We start from the raw sequence: 20,206 nt of genomic DNA, 5'->3' as shown, positions 1-20,206 counted from the left end.
GAGCAGAGGGCACAGTGTGGGGCTGGTCCCGTCGGTGGGCAGAGCAGAGGGCACAGTGTGGGGCTGGTCCCATCGGTGGGCACAGCAGAGGGCACAGTGTGGGGCTGGTCCCGTCGGTGGGCACAGCAGAGGGCACAGTGTGGGGCTGGTCCCGTCGGTGGGCACAGCAGAGGGCACAGTGTGGGGCTGATCCCGTGTGTGGGCACAGCACAGGGCACAGTGTGGGGCTGATCCCGTGTGTGGGCACAGCAGAGGGCACAGTGTGGGGCTGATCCCGTCGGTGGGCACAGCAGAGGGCACAGTGTGGGGCTGCTCCCCTCTGTGGGCACAGTAGAGGGCACAGTGTGGGGCTGATCCCGTGTGTGGGCACAGCAGAGGGCACAGTGTGGGGCTGATCCTGTCGGTGGGCACACCACAGAGCTGCACACTCCTGGAGGCCTCACCCTACATTTTTATTTACCGAGAGTTACCTGAAGTTGGCCAAGTGCTAGAGCAGGGCTGCCCGGAGCAGCTGTGGCTTCCCTGGCAGTGCCAAGGCCAGGCTGGGCCGGGCTGGGACAGCAGGAGGTGGCCCTGCCCGGGCAGGATGGGGTTAAGGTCCCTCCCACCCCGCTGTGGGATTCTGTGATCCCAGGGGCTGAGGTGCATCCCGAGATCCCGAGATCCCGAGATCCTCTGGAGATCCTGCCCGGGAGGTGCCACCAGCATCACACAGAGCCTGGCAGAGTGCTCCGTGTGCCACAAGGGATCCTGGAGGCACATCCTGCTGGGCACAGACACACGGACAGAGGGACACACGGACACACTGCCCCAGAGGCACATCACACGGACACAGGGACACATGGGACACAGGGACACACAGACACAGGGACACACGGACACACTGCCCCAGAGGCACATCACACGGACACAGGGACACATGGGACACATGGACACACGGACAGAGGGACACACGGACACACTGTCCCAGAGGCACATCACACGGACACAGGGACACATGGGACACATGGCACACGGACACAGGGACACACGGACACACTGCCCCAGAGGCACATCACACAGACACAGGGACACATGGGACACATGGACACACAGACACAGGGACACACGGACACACTGCCCCAGAGGCACATCACACGGACACAGGGACACATGGGACACATGGGACACACAGACACAGGGACACACGGACACACTGCCCCAGAGGCACATCACACAGACACAGGGACACATGGGACACATGGACACACAGACACAGGGACACGTGGACACACTGCCCCAGAGGCACATCACACGGACACAGGGACACATGGGACACAGGGACACACAGACACAGGGACACACGGACACAGGGACACATGGGACACATGGACACACAGACACAGGGACACGTGGACACACTGCCCCAGAGGCACATCACACGGACACAGGGACACATGGGACACCTGGACACACAGACACAGGGACACAGGGACACATGGACACACAGACACTGGGACACACGGACACACTGCCCCAGAGGCACATCACACGGACACAGGGACACATGGGACACATGGACACACAGACACAGGGACACACGGACACACTGCCCCAGAGGCACATCACACGGACACAGGGACACATGGGACACATGGACACACAGACACAGGGACACAGGGACACATGGACACACAGACACTGGGACACACGGACACACTGCCCCAGAGGCACATCACACGGACACAGGGACACATGGGACACATGGACACACAGACACAGGGACACACGGACACACTGCCCCAGAGGCACATCCTGCTGTGCACGGACACACGGACACAGGGAGACCCAGACACATGGATGCATGGACACATGTACACCGGAACACAGACACAGGGACACATGGTCACACAGACACATGGACATACGGACACACGGACATACGGACACACGGACATACAGACACACTGCCCTGGCCTGATTCCCACTGCCCCAGAGGCAAATCCTGCTGTGCATGGACACACAGACACGGACACAAGGACACATGGACACACAGACACACTGCCCTGCCCTGTCCCACACCGCATCCCAGTGCCCCAGAGGCACATCCTGCTGCACATGGACACACAGACATGGACACACGGACACACTGCCCTGTCCCACCCTGCACCCCATGGCCCCAGAGGCATATCCTGCTGCACATGGACACACGGACACAGACACAACACATGGACACAGGGACACACGGACACGCTGTCCCACACTGCATTTCACTGTCCCAGAGGCACATCCTGCTGCACATGGACACACAGACACATGGACACATGGACACACATACACATGAACACATGGACACACAGACACATGGACACGTGGACACACAGACACAGGGACACATGAACACACAGACACACGGACACACAGACACTGGGACACACAGACACACGGGCACACGGACACACAGACACAGGGACACACAGACACACGGACACACAGATACAGGGACACATGGACACACAGACACACGGACACACAGACACTGGGACACACATATGAACACATGGACACACAGACACATGGACACAGACACAAGGACACACAGACACACAGACACAGGGACACATGGACACAGACACACAGACACAGGGACACACAGACACATGGACAGACAGACACAGGGACACATGGACACACAGACACACGGACACACAGACACTGGGACACAAAGACACATGGGCACACGGACACACGGACACACAGATACAGGGACACATGGACACACAGACACACGGACACTCAGACACACAGACACATGGACACACAGACACAGGGACACACAGACACAGGGACACACAGACACACGGACACAGACACAGGGACACATGAACACACGGGCACACAGACACAGACACACGGACACAGGGACACATGGACACAGACACACGGACACAGGGACACATGGACACAGACACATGGACACTCGGACACACAGACACATGGACGCACAGACACACGGACACACGGACACACAAACACAGGGACACACAGACACAGGGACACACGGACACACTGCCCTGCCCTGTCCCACACCGCATCCCAGTGCCCCAGAGGCACATCCTGCTGCCAGGCTGCACTCGGACACACAGACACACGGACACACAGACACAGGGACACACGGACACACAGACACAGGGACACACAGACACACGGACACACGGACACACTGCACTGCCCTGTTCCACACCGCATCCCAGTGCCCCAGAGGCACATCCTGCTGCCAGGCTGCACTCGGACACACAGACACACGGACACACAGACACAGGGACACACGGACACACGGACACACAGACACATGGACACACAGACACTGCGACACACAGACACAGGGACACATGGACACACAGACTGGGACACACAGACACAGGGACACACGGACACACGGACACACAGACACACAGACACACAGACACACAGACACACAGACACACAGACACACGGACACACAGACACAGGGACACATGGACATACGGACACACAGACACAGGGACACATGGACATACGGACACACAGACACACTGCCCTGCCCTGTCCCACACCGCATCCCAGTGCCCCAGAGGCACATCCTGCTGCCAGGCTGCACTCGGACACACAGACACACGGACGCAGGGACACACGGACACAGCCCCAAAGCCCAGGCTCCTGTGAGTGTCCCTGCTGCGGGACACCGCCCGTCTCCCTCTCCAGCCCAACTCCCCAGCGAAGCCGGCTGTGCCTGTCCCCCCAAACCCCTGGAAGCTGAGGTGGGAATTCGGCCGGAGCCAGGCAGCCAGTGCTGCTCCAGCCCAGCCACCCCCTGTGCCACCTGTGGCTCTCCCAGTTACCCCAGCGGTGGCAAAGGGCTGTGAAAAATGCAGATTAAAGGATTGGCTCTTGGCAAATATTGAATTGAATACTATATGTGTTACGTTGGAAAGTTATTTTGTAGTACTGTATTAATCCTTTTTAAGTAGTGTGGTAGAGATAGTTTTAGGTTATATCATAATGTTATAATACGAACTATGCGATGTAAGATATTTTTTAACTAGCTCAAGAAGGGGATGAGATTATCAAGAAATTCTTTGCACAGAAATAACAGCAACAAGACACCTAAGGAGTTACTGCCTCCTTATGGGAAAAGACAAACATCCTTCCACCTCCTCTCCCTCTTTAAGGAGCCACCAGGATTAAGGGGAAGAGGTTGAGGATAACCAGAGAACACCTTTTGTTTGAAAAGAATTTATGCATCATGTATGAGATATATGAATATGCAACAGGCTGCTGCTTTTAAGGGTTAATTCTTTGTTAGCAAGCCATGTTTTCAAGAGGAATTCTTTCCTTTTGTTGTCCTAACTCTGTCTAAATTCTTATTGCTCTATTTTTAATAACCATTTTATTACTATTAAACTTTTAAAATTTTAAAACAAGTGATTGGTGCATTTCACAGGGTTGATCCCATGGGAAGGGAGCCTGGGCATGGAATAACCCCGTGCTGCTGCTCGTGGAGCAGCTGACTGTGAGCACACCGCATTGCCAGGCTCGCTTATTTTTGGAGCCCACCCCCTGGCACACAGCACGGAGCTTTTTTCCAAGAAAAGCCCTTCCCAAAGTGGCTTCTCCACCTCAGCACCATCCTCCTCCTCCTCATTCCCCCTGCACGGAAGAAGGAATGGGAAAAACACGTTCACTCTCCAGTGAAAACGTAAAAGGTTTAATAAAGGACACTAGGAGATAAGGACCACAGAGCAAAGGTTGTTATGGCAGCAGGCATGAGCACTCTGTTATCGTCGGGGATACCCCTTAAACACCTTTTCATTACATCAGCTCTTTGCATATTCATAGGCCCTTACGCACAGTAAACTTTTCCCCAAACGAGTTTACATGTTCTCAGAATTGTTTAGCATGGCTCCTCCTCAGGTCTGCCTTCTTAGACCATGTGTATTCCTGGATTGTGGTTTTAGTCCGTTTTACCACCTCCAGTTTTGGGCTTGGTCCACACTGACCCTCACAGAGGGTGAGTGCTGATGGCTGGCAGATCTGTTCAGGTGTCCTCATCCTGGGTGTTATCCCATCCCAGCAGGCATTTTAACACGAGCATACTTACATGGGATGAGATTTCCAGCCCTGCCACCACTCTCCAGCCTCTCAGAACCCTCAGGGATGAGATTTCCAGCCCTGCTGCCGCTCTCCAGCATCTCCCAACCTCCAGGGATGATATTTCCAACCCAGCTGCCGCTCTCCAGCATCTCCCAACCTCCAGGGATGATATTTCCAACCCAGCTGCCGCTCTCCAGCATCTCCCAACCTCCAGGGATGAGATTTCCAGCCCAGCTGCCACTCTCCAGGCTCTCACAACCCTCAGGGTTGAGATTTCCAGCCCTGCTGCCACTCCCCAGCCTTTCCCAGCCCTGCCTCTCGCTCCTGGTGAGCCCAGAGCTGCTTCTCTTCCCCCCAAGCCCAGCTTCTCCCTCCAGGGTCCCTTTCACAGACAATCCTTTGCTCTTCTTTAAGTTTGCCCTGCCCAATTTATCATCATCAGAGGTTGAAAGTTTTAGCTGGGGTGTGTATTCTATTGCCATCTGGTAGAGGTGGGGCAGGTATCTTCTGTTCATTGGGCAGTTTTCTTGATCTCTTCCACAGCCAATCTTCCCTCTGGGAAATATCTTCTGTTCATGGGCCATTAATTATTAATTATCTTGTGTTAATGGGCCAGTGAGTGTCCCTGCACCTGATAAAATTCCATCATGCCATGGGGAGATGCTCCATCCAGGGGGAGGAGCCAAGCATTCCTACCTGGATACAATCTGACTGTGGGAACACCACAGCAGCCTTTGCCCACTGCATTCCCAGAGGAGCAGCTTTCTGCCCCACTGCATTCCCAGAGGAGCAGCTTTCTGCCCCACTGCATTCCCAGAGGAGCAGCTTTCTGCCCCACTGCATTCTCAGAGGAGCAGCTTTCCTCTCCACTGCATTCCCAGAGGAGCAGCTTTCTGCCCCCTGCATTCCCAGAGGAGCAGCCTTTCTGCCCCACTGCATTCCCAGAGGAGCAGCTTTCTGCCCCACTGCATTCTCAGAGGAGCAGCTTTCTGCCCCACTGCATTCCCAGAGGAGCAGCTTTCTGCCCCACTGCATTCCCAGAGGAGCAGCTTTCCTCTCGACTGCATTCCCAGAGGAGCAGCTTTCTGCCCCACTGCATTCCCAGAGGAGCAGCTTTCCTCTCCACTGCATTCCCAGAGGAGCAGCTTTCCTCTCCACTGCATTCCCAGAGGAGCAGCTTTCTGCCCCACTGCATTCCCAGAGGAGCAGCTTTCTGCCCCACTGCATTCCCAGAGGAGCAGCTTTCCTCTCCACTGCATTCCCAGAGGAGCAGCTTTCCTCTCCACTGCATTCCCAGAGGAAGCCCAGGCCCATCCCCACCAGCCCTGGAGCTTCAGAGGAAAACTCCAGCCTTGTGCAGGATCCCTGCTCCAGCAGAAGCACAGCTGGCACTGCAGGAGGGCTGAGCCACCATGGGATGGGACTGCTGCCACCAGCCTGACCCACAGGCTGCCAGGGCCTGTTCCCACTCTGGCAGTGGATTTTGTCTGTTTGTACTATTGCATTTGTATTTTAATTTTCCTAGTAAAGAACTGTTATTCCTGTTCCTATATCTTTGCCTGAGAGTCCCTTAATTTCAAAATTATAACAATTCAGAGGGAGGGGGTTTACATTTTCTATTTCAGAGGAGGCTCCTGCTTTCCTTAGCAGGAAGGCTTCCTTGTCTTTTCAAACCAAGACAATCATTTTTCCCCAAAATTTATGATTCCCCCCCCCCCCCAGTTCTGCTTTCTAAAAGCACATGGGAAGGTTTCAGCCTTTCCACTGAGGCTGTTTCGTTCCTGTGCTCGTGGTTCCCTAAAAGTGTAATTCAAACAACTTTAATTGTACATTATTTTCTCTCTGAATTGCCCCCATGGATAATTTATCTTCTCTTATTGTAGCAGGAGGGAGTACAATCTTATCTTTCAGCTCCAGCAAGGCTGACAATTTCCTATCTTCTGATGCCTTCTGCTCTTCACTATGTCGGGGCTTTGTTAGAGAGTTGATTAAAGCAAAATTGCTTTTTTTTTTGCTGCAATTTTGCTGCAATCTCACTCAGAAATGCCCAAAGAATCACAGTCATCTTTCACAATGCTCCTGTGTTCCCTGCTATAAAAGTCTCTCCTGCCCAGGCTGGAGAATTCAGCACCAGCTGTAATGTTTGCCATCAATTACACCTCCCCTCCTGTCACTCCTGTGAGCTTTAGGAGGTGAAATAGTTGGGATATTCAGCCCAGTCTGGTCACTCACTGTTGTTCATTTTCTCCTGTTGATAAAAGAATCTTCTCTTCCTAAATTGCTTTTCTTTTACTGTGTGCATCCAGCTCTTCCCAATCCTCTGCACTGCAATTTCCTCAGCTTTTTTCTCAGGAGCCTGAAGGTTCCCCAATGCACACGAAAATCCCCAATTCTCCCAATTTCACCCATTTCCATGCCTTAGTGGGGCACAGAACTGTGAAAAATCCCAAGTTAGAAGGCTCAGCAAAGCCCAACTGCTGGCCCTGCACAGGACACCCCAAAATGTGGCACCTATCTAACCCTGACTCCACTTTTGGGGAGTTCTAACAATGATTTTGGGCTGGCCTAGATGACTTTGGGATTTTGGTAACCCCCAGCCAGTGGGAGAAGGTTTTAGGTGGTCTGTTGTACATCACACCTCAATCCTGGGACAGTCTGCACCCCACCCGTGTCCTTGCAGATCCCAACATGATGAAAATGGCCCTTTCCCAGTCTGGAAGCCCAAATTAGGCCAGATTCAGCAAATTCCACCTTAAACTAAGAACAGCTCCCTGGGGCTGGGCCTACACCGAGCAACAGCAGAGGGTGGGTGGTGGCTGGGGGTCCCAGGTAAAGCTGCTCCAGGCCATTAAAATCCATCAGTGCCCCCCTGGCTGGGGCCTGCTCTTTCTCATCACTGCGGTTTATTTTAGGTGTCACCCACCCGAGGGAGGAGGGAGCCTCAGATTTTATTAAATCACTTTTATTGCATCACTGGCTGAAGTGAATGTGCCCCAGGGCAGCAGAGAACGCTGATCAGAGTGAGCCATTAGGGTCAGAAGCACCCTTGGCTAATGCAGGACTAGGAAAATGATATTTATCATTGCCAAGGCCAGCTGATAGCGCTCGTTTGGATTTAGTTGCTGAAGGACGAGCTGCAGCGGCTGGGGAAAGTAAACATCCCCCACAAGAGATGTGAGAAGCCGCACGGTGCTGCTGCCGCCAGCTCGGCAGTGACCTCCTGGCTGTCCCCTCCGTCACTGCCACACTGATCGCAGCTCATTGTCTTCATTTCATGTTAATCACTGCTCTTTAGGCTGATGGATTATCGGCCTTTCTGCCTGGCTGCCTGCCCCTGCGGCGGCTGGGGCCGCTCAGCTGGCCATTACAGCACCGATCCCATCGATGCCTGGGAAGCGGAGCTGTCCCCAGTCCCCAAACCAGCCCCGAGCACCCCACAGTGACCTCTCAGGGACAGGCACTGTGTGGGACAGGAGCCAGGAGGGGATCCCCTTACCTTCCCTTTTCCCTTCCCTTTTCCCTTCCCCTTTCCCTTCCCCCTTCCCTTCCCTTCCCTTCCCTTCCCCTTCCCTCTTTCCTTCCCTCTTTCCTTCCCTCCTTGCTGCCCACAAGGGCACCCAAAGCCACACCCCAGGCCACTAAGATGTCACGGGAGCAGCCTGAGTGTCCCGTGGGGAGCACTGCAGGACACGAGGCTGTCCCTGCAGCCACCACAAGAACCCAAATCCCTGCTGTTACTGGAGAGGAGCCCAGCTGCAGGCAGTGCCCAGCCTGGCTGGAGCCAGCCCTGTGCTAATCCAGGGGTGCCACCTGCCGTCTGCTCCTGCCGGATCAGACACATCCTGAAAAATCCTCCAGATGTTCCAAGTTTTCCCCCCGCCCCCCTCCCCGTGCCTTCCCTGAGACCCTCATTGGCACTCAGGAGCAAGCTGGGGTGTAGCAAAGCTGCCCCAACAAAAGTTATGCCTTCCCTCAGGGTAATGAGGTCAAGGAATGGCTGAGTTATTAAACTCCATTCCCTAAAAATTGGGCGGAAAAAAACATTACAGTATGGCTTAGCTGGGTGAAGAATTTGCCATGGAGGCGAATAACTTTGGGCTGTGTCAGAGAGGAGGGAGGAGGGAAGCAGTTTGATTTGTGTCCCTCTTGCTCCTTCCCTGCAGAAAATAAGGTCAGGCAAACTCCAGCTGTCTGTCATAGCAGCTGATGTCAGCCCTGCTGAGATTCCTCCCCGGACTCCGTGCATTCCAAACCAGCTTGCCCCAAATCACCCTTTGCTTGTCCTGCACGGAAAGCCCTTCCTGCTGGGAGGAAAGCGCGGAGTGACTCCGGTCTGAGCACTGCCCACAGGAGCTGTGAGCATGGCAGGAGGGGAAGAAACCAGCTGCCATTCCCCAGGGGACTGGGAAGTGGCAACTCAGCTTTCTAGACATCTAGATTTCTTTTTTATGAGCTCTTTAATTTTTTTTTTTCCCGGAGGGGGATTGGGGTTTTTTAGCAGTTTTGCCTTTGACTCTTTTCCATCAGAGCATGTCCCTGTGTGATTTTATAAGCTCTCCCTTCTCTCGTTTCTCAGAGCACGGGGGTTTTGCTCAGTTTCATTTTTTCCTGGCTGTTTAGGATGAGAACTGAAGGGCTCACCTGTGCAGCAGGGTGTGAATGAGGCCTCCATAGAGCCTCACCCCGATGTTATCTCATGGGGTTAACGTCGTTCTCCGGCTGCCATTGTGCCTCTGGGGAGATGAATAGCCATTAATCAGGTCGCAGTTACCTTTTGGGATCGCTGTTTTCCTGGCAAGTGGCCCTGTGGGAGCATTATCTGATGTTATCCAGGGTTTCTCAGCCCTGAGAGAGCTGGAAAAGAGGAGTTTTGTGCTGGACTCTGTTTTGTGCTCTGCCCTGGCCCAGAACACATTCAAAAGAAGGTGAGTCCATGTGAGGAGAGCAAATAAATTCTTCCCCGTGAGGGTGGGGAGGCTCTGGGATGGAATTCCCAGAGCAGCTGCGGCTGCTCCTGGATCCCTGGAAGTGTCCCAGGCCAGGCTTAACGGGGCTTGGAGCACCCTGGGACAGTGCAAAGGTCCCTGCCTAGGGCAGGGGGTGGAATGGGATGATCCTTTAAACCCTTTCCATCCTGTGAAAGCTTTCAAGTGCCAAAGCACATCACTAAACACATCAAAATAACAGGGATCTCTCAAACACTCACAGCTGCAAGAAGACAAGCTCCAAATTCCCCCACAAAATAGAGAGGATGCCTCTTTGCTGCTCCCTGAGCACTGAAACTCCCCCGAATTTCCTGCTTTTTACGGGGTATTTTTTGCTTCCTCTTTACTTATCTGGCTTCCAAGATTTTCTGTCTTCGTCATTCTGAAGGAATAAGCAGAGAATAATCAAAATTGAGACCCCCTCCAGGTGAAAATATGGGTCTTGATTGAAGGGAAAAGTCAGGGATTGGGAAACTTTGCCATACCTGAGTTTTCCCTGGCATTTCTGAGGCCAGGAATCACCATCCCGACACTACGCAGACACATCACCCTGCTCAGACTCAATCTGCTGGAATCCCAGGATTTTCTTCACCACTGAGGCACCGTGGTGAATCTAGGGCTGGCAAATCCCCTTTTCCTGCAGAACTCCAGCTGTAAGAGAATTCCCTCATCCATGGAACAACAAGAGGGTTTTTTTTGGCCACAGTTGATACAGCTGGATACCTGAGTGCTTTGTTATAAATTTTAGGGATTGTAGTAGGAACTCTGTGCTCCAAGAGACTTGGGATCAGACCCATGAGGACATCTCCTGGCCGTAGGGACTTTCTGCTCTGGTTTCTTGTGCTGTATGACCACAAATCCATGGATCAGCTCTGTGCAGAGCCTTCATTCCCTGCCTGGGGAGCAACCTCCAATGGAGACCTTCCAGGGACGCTCCGGCTGACAGCAGGGCTTGTCCCCAAGGCATAACAAGAGGCACACAAGTGACAGCTGAGTTATGCAACTGTGGAGAGAAACTCTGAACTGGTAACAGAGGAGGGGAAAAAATTCCTCCTGCTAAGTTGGGCTCGGGCCTGTGGCAGCGTGAGTCACCCTGAGCTGCCATGGTTACGGAGCAAGGATTGCTGAGCAGATCCAGAGCCTGCTCCCAGCGCTCACTCCTTCCAAACTTGGAAAACAGGCACTGGAGGTAAGGCCTAATAGCGAGTGGGTGTCTGCAAGGAGCAGAGTTCCAGCAAAATCCTGGGAAAACGGGGTGAAAAGAGCAGCGCGAGGGGCAGTGCTGCGTAAAACTGATTTCTGGGTCTCTGTTCCCCTTTTTGTCTGGTTTGCAAGGGCTGCTGTCAGGGTTGTTCCACACAGAGGGGAATAAAAGAGGATGTTTCCACGCCACGGTGAGAAAAAGCAGGGTAGTGTCACACAGATGAATCAGCTGGCACCAACAGTGAGTCATGGAAATGCACCGTGGAAATTCTCCAGCGCAGTGGAATCTCTGAGGCACATCAAACCTGGCATCCCTGGGGAGCCAGGGGCAGCCAGGATGACGTGGAACACCAGCACACGGCCAAAAAACTGCTGCTCCTCACGTGTGACCTCGCCCCTGCCATCCTCAGCCAAGTCCTGAAGCACTGAGGCAGGGATATCAGCAGGGTTTTCATGGAAAAGGTGTGCCTGATCCTTGCTTTCAGTGAGTCACAGCAGCAGTAAAAGGAGGACGTGGAGTCTGTTTGATGATCAGCTGAGACTGACCGACCACCGGGGCACGGTGAAGGAGGAGGGAGACAAAGTCAAGAAACCAGGACAGTTTGGGATGTCACCACCCATTATTTCCCAGCCCACCCCACGTTGGGCACGCTGGTGACACAGGGCTCTGCAGAAAGCTGAAAATCTGATCCTGAGGATTTTCTGCTGGTTTTTCCCCCAGTCTCCTTCTCTGCTGGTCTGTCCCAAGCCTCATATCTCCCCACAATCAGCTGGGCTCAAGGGCACAGAACAAAGCAAAAGCAAGCAGCAAATCTGACCTGGCATCAGTGATTTATGACAGGAAAATAGAGAAAAGCCAGCCAAAGCTCACCAACAGCTGATTTCCAGCGTGCCTGGCTTGTCCACTCATCCAGGAGCGAGTTTTTGTGCTCTTTGCCCACAACTCCACAGCTAACATGGAGCAAACACCTTTGCTTCACACAGCCTCGGTTTCCTACTTGTGCAAAAGTGACACAGCCCTTGAAAAATCTTTTGTATGGAAGCACAGAAGTGATGGATATAATGGTGTTTAAAATGATATCGGTGTTTTGTGGGTGCGTGGACCTTAAGCTGAACAATTTGGGGTGGAATTGGGCTCCTCTGACAGACTGCAGCCCCTGCAGAACGGCACAGAGACTCCTGAAGTGAGTATGAACAGAGCCAAATACCAGCTCTTACCTTGTACTCACCAGTGTTTTAAGCACAGAAGTGAGGAGGAGTGTGGTGCTTTGCATATCCCAGCCAGAGGGACTCTGCTACCGTGGCCCTGAGGGGATGGATCCCTCAGGCGGGCTCTGCCATGGCGTCCCTGAGGGGATGGATCCCTCAGGGGGGTTCCGCCATGGCGTCTCTGAGGGGTTGGATCCCTCGGGCGGGCTCTGCCATGGCGTCCCTGAGGGGTTGGATCCCTCAGGCAGGTTCCTCCATGGCGCCTCTGAGGGGTTGGATCCCTCAGGCGGGTTCCGCCACGGCGTCTCTGAGGGGATGGATCCCTCAGGCGGGCTCTGCCATGGTGTCCCTGAGGGGATGGATCCCTCAGGCGGGCTCCGCCATGGCGTTTCTGAGGGGATGATGGATCCCTCAGGCGGGCTCCACCATGGTGCCCTCAGTGCCCCTGAGGAGATGATGGATCCCTCAGGCGGGCTCCGCCATGGCGTCTCTGAGGGGATGGATCCCTCAGACGGGCTCCGCCATGGCGTCTCTGAGGGGATGAATCCCTCAGGCGGGCTCCACCATGGTGCCCTCAGTGCCCCTGAGGAGATGATGGATCCCTCAGTGCCCCTGAGGAGATGATGGATCCCTCAGGTGGGCTCTGCCATGGTGCCCTGTTTGTCCCTGAGGGAAGATGCCTCGGGTGGGCTCTGCCATGGCACTTGCAGGGATTGATCCCTCAGGAGCCATCCTGCCCTCAGTGCCCCTGAGGGGATGGATTCCTCTGGCAGGTTCTGCCATGGTGTCCCAGAGTAGGTGCTCCACCATGCTGCCCTGAGGGGAACACGCCCTCAGAAGGGTTCTGCCATCACACCCTCGGTGCCCCTATGGGAACGGATCCCTCAGAGCTCACCATGGTGTCCCTGAGGAGACGAATCGTTGAGGAAGGGCTCCACCATGGCAGCCTCAGTGCCCCTGAGGGGACAGATTCCATCAGCTCTGCCACGGTGTCCACGAGGTGACGGATCCCTGAAGAGGGGCTGCACCATCGGCACCCCTGAGGGGACAGATTCTTCAGATGGGCTCTGCCATGGTGCCTCTGAGGGGCCATATCCCTGAGAAGGGGCTACGCCATCAGTGCTCCTGGTGGCAAGCTGCCTCAGGTGGGCTCCACCATGGTAAATCTGAAGGGACGGTTCCCTCCGGCGGGCTCCGCCATCAGGACCCTGAAGGGACGGTTCCCTCCGGCGGGCTCCGCCATCGAGACCCTGAAGGGACGGTTCCCTCCGGCGGGCTCCGCCATCAGGACCCTGAAGGGACGGTTCCCTCCGGCGGGCTCCGCCATTGCGCCCAAGGAAAGGCTGCCTCAGGCGACCTCCGCCATGGCGCCCCTGAGGGCACCATGGGGCAGCTCCCTGCCGCCTGGGCGCCCCTGTCCCGCCGCCAGCTCGTGAGCTCGGCAAGGAGCAGAAGCCCCGGGACATGGGACGCGGCGGCGCCGCACGGACCGGGCCGAACGGGGCCAACATGGCGGCGAGGGGCGGGCGAGGCGGGCCCTGACACCGCCCCCCCGCCTCGCCCGTCCCCTCCCCGGCGGCGTCGCCCGCCGCCCCCGGCGGATCTCGCGAGAGCGGGCGCTGCGCTGCGGTAGGAGGTCGGCGGAGAAGGACGGGCAGAGCCGCCGCCGCTCCCGCCGCCGCCTCAGCCTCCTCGCCTTCCTCCTCTTCCTCCTGCCCCTGCCTCAGGAAGATGCCGCGCTCCGCGCCGCTCCCCGCCGCCTTCTCGCTGCTGCTGGCGACGGCCGCGCTGCTGCCGGGACCCGCCGCGGCGCAGAACGGTGAGGGAGGGCGGCGGCGGCGGGGGGAGCGGGGGGGGCGCGTTGCTATGGCGGCGGGTGCGCTGTGGGCAACCCCGCGGGTGGGGGGCGACCCCGGGTTTGGGGGAAATCCCTGGTGATTCGGGGCCCCTCCGGGGAAGGGGGAAGGAGGAGAAAAGCGGGGGGGGGACAGGCTCGGCCCCCCCGGCTCCTCCTGAGGCGCCTCGTGCCGCCGGTAAAATGGAACATCTCCTCATCTCCTCCCGCCTACTGAACCTGCATCTGCCGGGCCGCCTTAAATCATTTATAATGCAATAAAGCCCGTAGTTCCTTAGCAACTGGAGAGGTCCTTCTGATAGGAGAGTAAAAGAAGGAATTAAGAGGGGAAAAAAAAAAAAAAAAAAAGAAATAACCAACCCACCACACCCCAAGCGTTCTCCGTTCCTTGTAGGCTAGCGTGAGCTAAATCCAGCGCGGCTGCCTCCTCCCCGGCGAGTTCGCAGCCAAGTGCATGACAATTAGTGGCAGAGCGGAGCGGGGCCAAGAGGCTGCTCCAGCCGAGCCTCCCGCTCCAAGGAAATCCCGCAGCGCCGGGGAAAATGCCTGTGTGCTCTTGGAGATGGAGCTGCTCCTGGAGATGGAGCTTCTCCTGCTGCAGCATCATGGTCAGCGCTGCTCGGGCCTGGAGAGCCGGCAAGGGCAGGGAGCTCGGCTCGCAGGAGGAGCCGCTGGGAAAACCTGCCCAGGAGGAAGGGCTGCCTCTCTCATACGCCAATTCCACGCTAGTTTCATCATTTCGTCCTCATTTCTCTCTCCTTCCTTTCTGCTCTGCAGATAATACTCAGTCCTAAAGTTTTCTGGCTGTTGAGGTCCTTGGCTCTTTGCTCCAGGGGAACCCTGGAATCACAGGAGTGTGGAATCTCGCAGTCTGGTTTGGGTTGGAAGGGACCTTAGAGCCCATCCCATCCCACCCCCTGGCAGGGACAGGGACACCTTCCACCAGGCCAGCATTGAGCCTCTCAGGGTGTTTGACAGTGATATCTAGATGGGAAAAATACTGTCCTAAAGATCCTAGGTGAAAGTTGTTCCCTGAGCACGTGCAGATTTTGCAGCGTGAAGCTAGCAGTGAGCCTCGTGTCTCTGTTAACCAGAGTTTGGCATCGGCACTGGGAGTGAAAACTGGAGGCTCTCTGCAGAGTGAGGCAGTGTGGGAAAACCCTGCTGGAGCTGTGTGGGATTCAGGGTTCCGGGAAGGGGGCTGGATGGGGATGAGTTGTGGATTAAATGTGGTTCTCTGGCACTGCCGGGTTCCCAGAGAAATTCCAGCCTCGGGAGGGAAGGAGTTAAATGGAAATGGGTCGCGTGTTCCGCGCAGGGAAGGTGTCAAGTGCCGGCAGCTGGGATGACAATCCCGAGTGGCTGCGGGACAGTGCAAACATTTGTTTGGCAGCAGTTACGAGTCTGGAGGACAGCGATAAAGTGAATTTTGAGAGAGCTGGAAAGGGGCTTTGTCCTCACCAAAGTGATCTTGGCGTGAGGGGAGATTGCAGCCCGCTGCTGTGTCCTGGAGGCTGATTAATTGTTATTTTTAATGAAGTGGTGAGGGAGACTCTGAGTTTCTGTAATGCTCTGGGAGCTCACACAGGTGAGTGAAAATCTGCTTGGGAAGGGTTGGAGCACCGCAAGCCAGGTGAAAAGTTGAGGTCTTTGTGACTTAAGGCTTATTGCTGCCCCAATTTTAATGTAAAAAGGCCCTACTGCAGAGAAGCTGGGCTTTTTTCAGCAAATAATGGCCCGTGGGGAGCTTCCTGCAACAGAACAATTCCTCTTTGGGTGGAGAACAGGTCCAGCCATTTCCTGAATTGGGGCTATTCCTTCAGATCTCCTTTGAAAACGCTTCTCACCTATGGGTGTGTGCTTTGAGGGGCAGGGGAGGATCCCAAAGGGCAGCAATTTGTTATCTTTTATTGATGTGGAACCATCAGAATGATGAAAGGTGAAAAGTCCAAGTCAGGGTGGTGGAGGCATGGCCACGGACCTGTTGGAACTCAACCTGGAGCAGAAAATCCCCACTAGAATGCTGAGTGTTTGTGAGGAAAAAAAAAGCTTTTTTTCCCACCTCTGACAGGAGATCGCTGCTGAATTCCCAGTAATTTTTCCAGACTGAATGCAATCCAGAATATTTGGAGTCAGGCTCACCTATGGATTTAAGCTTGCTAAAACTGAGAGGAGGGTTTTATTTTGAAAGGTTTTTATTTTGAGGGTTTTATTTTTCTGGTGGCTTTATTTTGAAAGCTCTTGCATAAACACCTTGAGATCTCAGGGAAATGTGGCAGGAATTGAACTTTTCCTGAATATTCTGCTGGGAAAATGCTCAGTTTCTGCTCATGGCTTACATCCAGAGCAGAGTTCTGATGGAGCTGGAGGAGAGATGGGGAAGGATGAGGAGGAAGAGCTGGAAAAAGCCAGTCAGGAAGATCTGTGTTTAACCTGCACTTTCTAAGGGCAGCTGTTGGAAAATCACTTTAATGCTTCCAAGCAGGCTCATAGAAGGAAGGAAAACATGACTTTTCCATCATTGTTTCGCCTTTGAAATATCTTTATTTCCAAACAAGCAGCTGGAAAACCAAAGGCTTCAGTGCAGTGATAATTCCATCTCAGAGTGGCTGGGATTTAAAGGTTGTTTTATTGTCTAAAACTGCTGCTGGAGCTGCCCCAGTCTGGGAAGTCTGCAGTGGGTTTTTAGCACACCAACACAAGAGTTGGAGTGGGAGCAAGCAAGCTAAAGTGCAGAGAATTCTTCACCATTCTTCACTCTAAAATTGCTAGGGCTGTTCTGAGCTGGGCATGAGGGGAAATAAAACCAAATTAATTCAGGTGGTGCTTGTTAGTTCATCCTCTGCATGGATGGAGAAGGAACTAGCTGGCTAAAACCAGAATATGGATTTTCTGTTGGCAGAAACCAGCATAAAAGTGACCAATAAATCAGGAAAATTAGCTAAGCAAATCCTGATTTCTGAAAATGAATTTCCTCTTGAAGGAGCCAGTGAAAAACTCTGCTTTTACCCTTGTTTGTGCCTGCTGAGCTTCACCCATTCCTCTCCACCTGAGCTCTGCTGTGCCTTTTCGTGGTGCCCAGATAAATGTGAGCATTTTTGGAGCCTGAGTGTGGGCTGAGCAGCGAGGAGAACGTTCAAAATTCCCTTCTGCTCCTCCCCACCAGTGCTTCTCTTCCTCCTCCTCCTCCTCCTCCTCCAGGCAGGATCTCCCCTACTTCTGCTGCTCTCCCAAGTCCTGCTTTATGTGCCCAGCCCAAGGTGGCTTTGTCACCCTCAGGGACCCTCTAGATCATGGATTTTATTTCATTATTTCATTTTCATTTCAGTTATTGCAGCTCCTGAAATTCACACACGTGCTGCACTTGGCTCCAGTCGTGAGATTTGAATTTTTGGGCTATTTTTATTTAATCAGGATCTAAATCAGGACAATTCCTGTGGCCGCGTTCCTCTAAAGTTTGGTTTTGGTTAAATCAGAAGGTGCAACAAAGCACAGGGAGCCCTCACAGCTTGGCTCTGCCTTACCCTAAGCCCTTTTTTCCATTTTTTTTAAAGTTTCCCAGCAGAATTCTTCTTTCTGGAGGCTGGAATTGGGCTGGCTGCTGTGGGATTCCACAGTCTGATCCTTTGGATGTTTGGGGATGGACTTCGTGTGTTCAAACTCCTCAAAACAGGAATATTTGGGAATAAATACACTGACTTTTCCCAGTTAATTCCAAAATACAAATCCTGACTTCTGTAAAGCTGGAGGAGGGAGCTTGGCTGTTAAAACATGACAAAGCTCCATCAAATCCCATGTCCAATCATTCAAATAATGATAATTATCTCTGATTTTATTTTCATGGTAAATTATTCACACTCCAGGTTAAACTTTTTTTTGATGCCTGGTGCTGCTTGATTTTTTTTTTTTTTGTGTTGGAGATGTGCACTGTGAGACATTTTCCTAGAGGAAAGATAGATCAAAATATCCTGTTCTGGTTTGAATAAATAAGAAGAAAAAAGTTTTTTTTTTTTTTTTTTTTTTTTTTTTTTTTTTGCTCTAATTCCTATAGTTTTGCATTCCACGTTTTAAAATCCACAGCAGTAATTGGTGTAGCTCCTCACATTTTGGGGGTACTCACAGGGATCTTCCACTGGTTTGGAAACCTAAAATAACACTTTATTTATAACAGAAAAAAAAGCAGTTACAGCATTTGTGTTGATAGAATAGGAAAACAAGAGGAAGGGGAAATATCACAGCTTGGAAAAAATGCACTCATCCCAAAACTTCAGCTGGAAAAGCATCTGGGAGCACGTGGATTAGCAGGAGCTTGGGAAGACTGACAGGGACCATCTTGGGAATGCTGAGGGCTGGATTGGAGTACCCAGGGAAGGCTTTTGGCAGTGCAGAGAGCTCCCAGCAGCCTGGAATAATTCGTGAGGGCGGACAGCAGGAGTTTGCAAAAAACAGATGCTCGGAGCATTTTTAAACCTGAGCGTGCACCAGCTTGGCTGAGCACTCCGGGGGTGATTTTTTTTTTATTTTTCCCCATGGATTGTTGGGAAAAGCTTTGTGGTGCTTCAGCAGTGCTGCCTCAGGTTCAGGCTGCAAATGGGGTTTGAATTGCTGTCGTTTGGAGCTGCTTGGGGTGAATGGAGGGGTTTAAAAGCAGCTCTGAATCAGAGGGCAGCTGCTCTGTCTGTTGGCATGGTGAAATCCCTGCAGGTGATGGGATATTAGGGAGCTGCTGGATGGTTAAAGGATTAGAAAATCCCTAAAATAAAGATTGGCAGCTTGGTTTTGGTCTGGTCTGACCAAAAATGATGCCTTGGGAAGGCTGAGCTAGAACCAAGACTAGACTGAGCTCAAGAATAAAGCAGGGATTTATTAAAGGATCTCCTCAATGGATCCACCTTGGGCAGCACAAGAGCCCAGCCAGGGCTGCACCCAAGATGAACCAAAATGGTCCCAAAATGGACCACGGGTCATGGGGTGTCTCACTTTGATGAGTTTTGGTCCATTTGCATATTGGAGTTAATTGTCCCATTCCAGCTCCAGCCCATGAAGTCCCATCCTGCTTGTTTTTCTCTCTTCAAAGATTGCAGCTCTCCATGGGATCAGGGCAGGATCAGGGATTGCAGCTCTCCATGGGATCCCCAGGATCAGGGATTGCAGCTCTCCATGGGATCCCCAGGATCAGGGATTGCAGCTCTCCATGGGATCAGGGCAGGATCAGGGATTGCAGCTCTCCATGGGATCAGGGCAGGATCAGGGATTGCAGCTCTCCATGGGATCAGGGCAGGATCAGGGATTGCAGCTCTCCATGGGATCAGGGCAGGATCAGGGATTGCAGCTCTCCATGGGATCCTCGGGATCAGGGACTGCAGCTCTCCATGGAATCAGGGCAGGATCAGGGATTGCAGCTCTCCATGGGATCAGGGCAGGATCAGGGATTGCAGCTCTCCATGGAATCAGGGCAGGATCAGGGATTGCAGCTCTCCATGGGATCCTCAGGATCAGGGACTGCAGCTCTCTATGGGATCCTCAGGATCAGGGATTGCAGCTCTCCATGGGATCCTCAGGATCAGGGACTGCAGCTCTCTATGGGATCCTCAGGATCAGGGACTGCAGCTCTCTATGGGATCCCCAGGATCAGGGATTGCAGCTCTCTATGGGATCCCCAGGATCAGGGAGTGCAGCTCTCCATGGGATCCTCAGGATCAGGGATTGCAGCTCTCCATGGGATCCTCAGGATCAGGGACTGCAGCACTCTATGGGATCCCCAGGATCAGGGATTGCAGCTCTCCATGGGATCCTCAGGATCAGGGATTGCAGCTCTCTATGGGATCCCCAGGATCAGGGA

At 53.5% G+C, this 20,206-nt stretch overlaps 1 protein-coding gene across 1 annotated transcript in view; it reads left to right on the top strand.

Moving 5' to 3' along the window:
* The first annotated feature begins 14,057 nt into the window (after nt 1–14,057).
* The window catches only part of NPTN (neuroplastin), a 45,525-nt gene continuing 39,376 nt past the window's right edge, over nt 14,058–20,206 (top strand). Inside the window, exon 1 of the mRNA XM_068204343.1 lies at nt 14,058–14,328. Coding sequence (XP_068060444.1) covers nt 14,241–14,328 — 88 coding nt within the window. The 5' untranslated portion in view covers nt 14,058–14,240. The remainder of the gene's footprint in view (nt 14,329–20,206) is intronic.

The sequence above is a fragment of the Anomalospiza imberbis genome, chromosome 13 (genome assembly GCF_031753505.1).
Source record: "Anomalospiza imberbis isolate Cuckoo-Finch-1a 21T00152 chromosome 13, ASM3175350v1, whole genome shotgun sequence".
NCBI classification, from domain to species: Eukaryota; Metazoa; Chordata; class Aves; order Passeriformes; family Viduidae; genus Anomalospiza; species Anomalospiza imberbis.
Note: the sequence above shows the minus strand (reverse complement) of the source record. Positions and strands in the feature narration are given on the sequence as shown.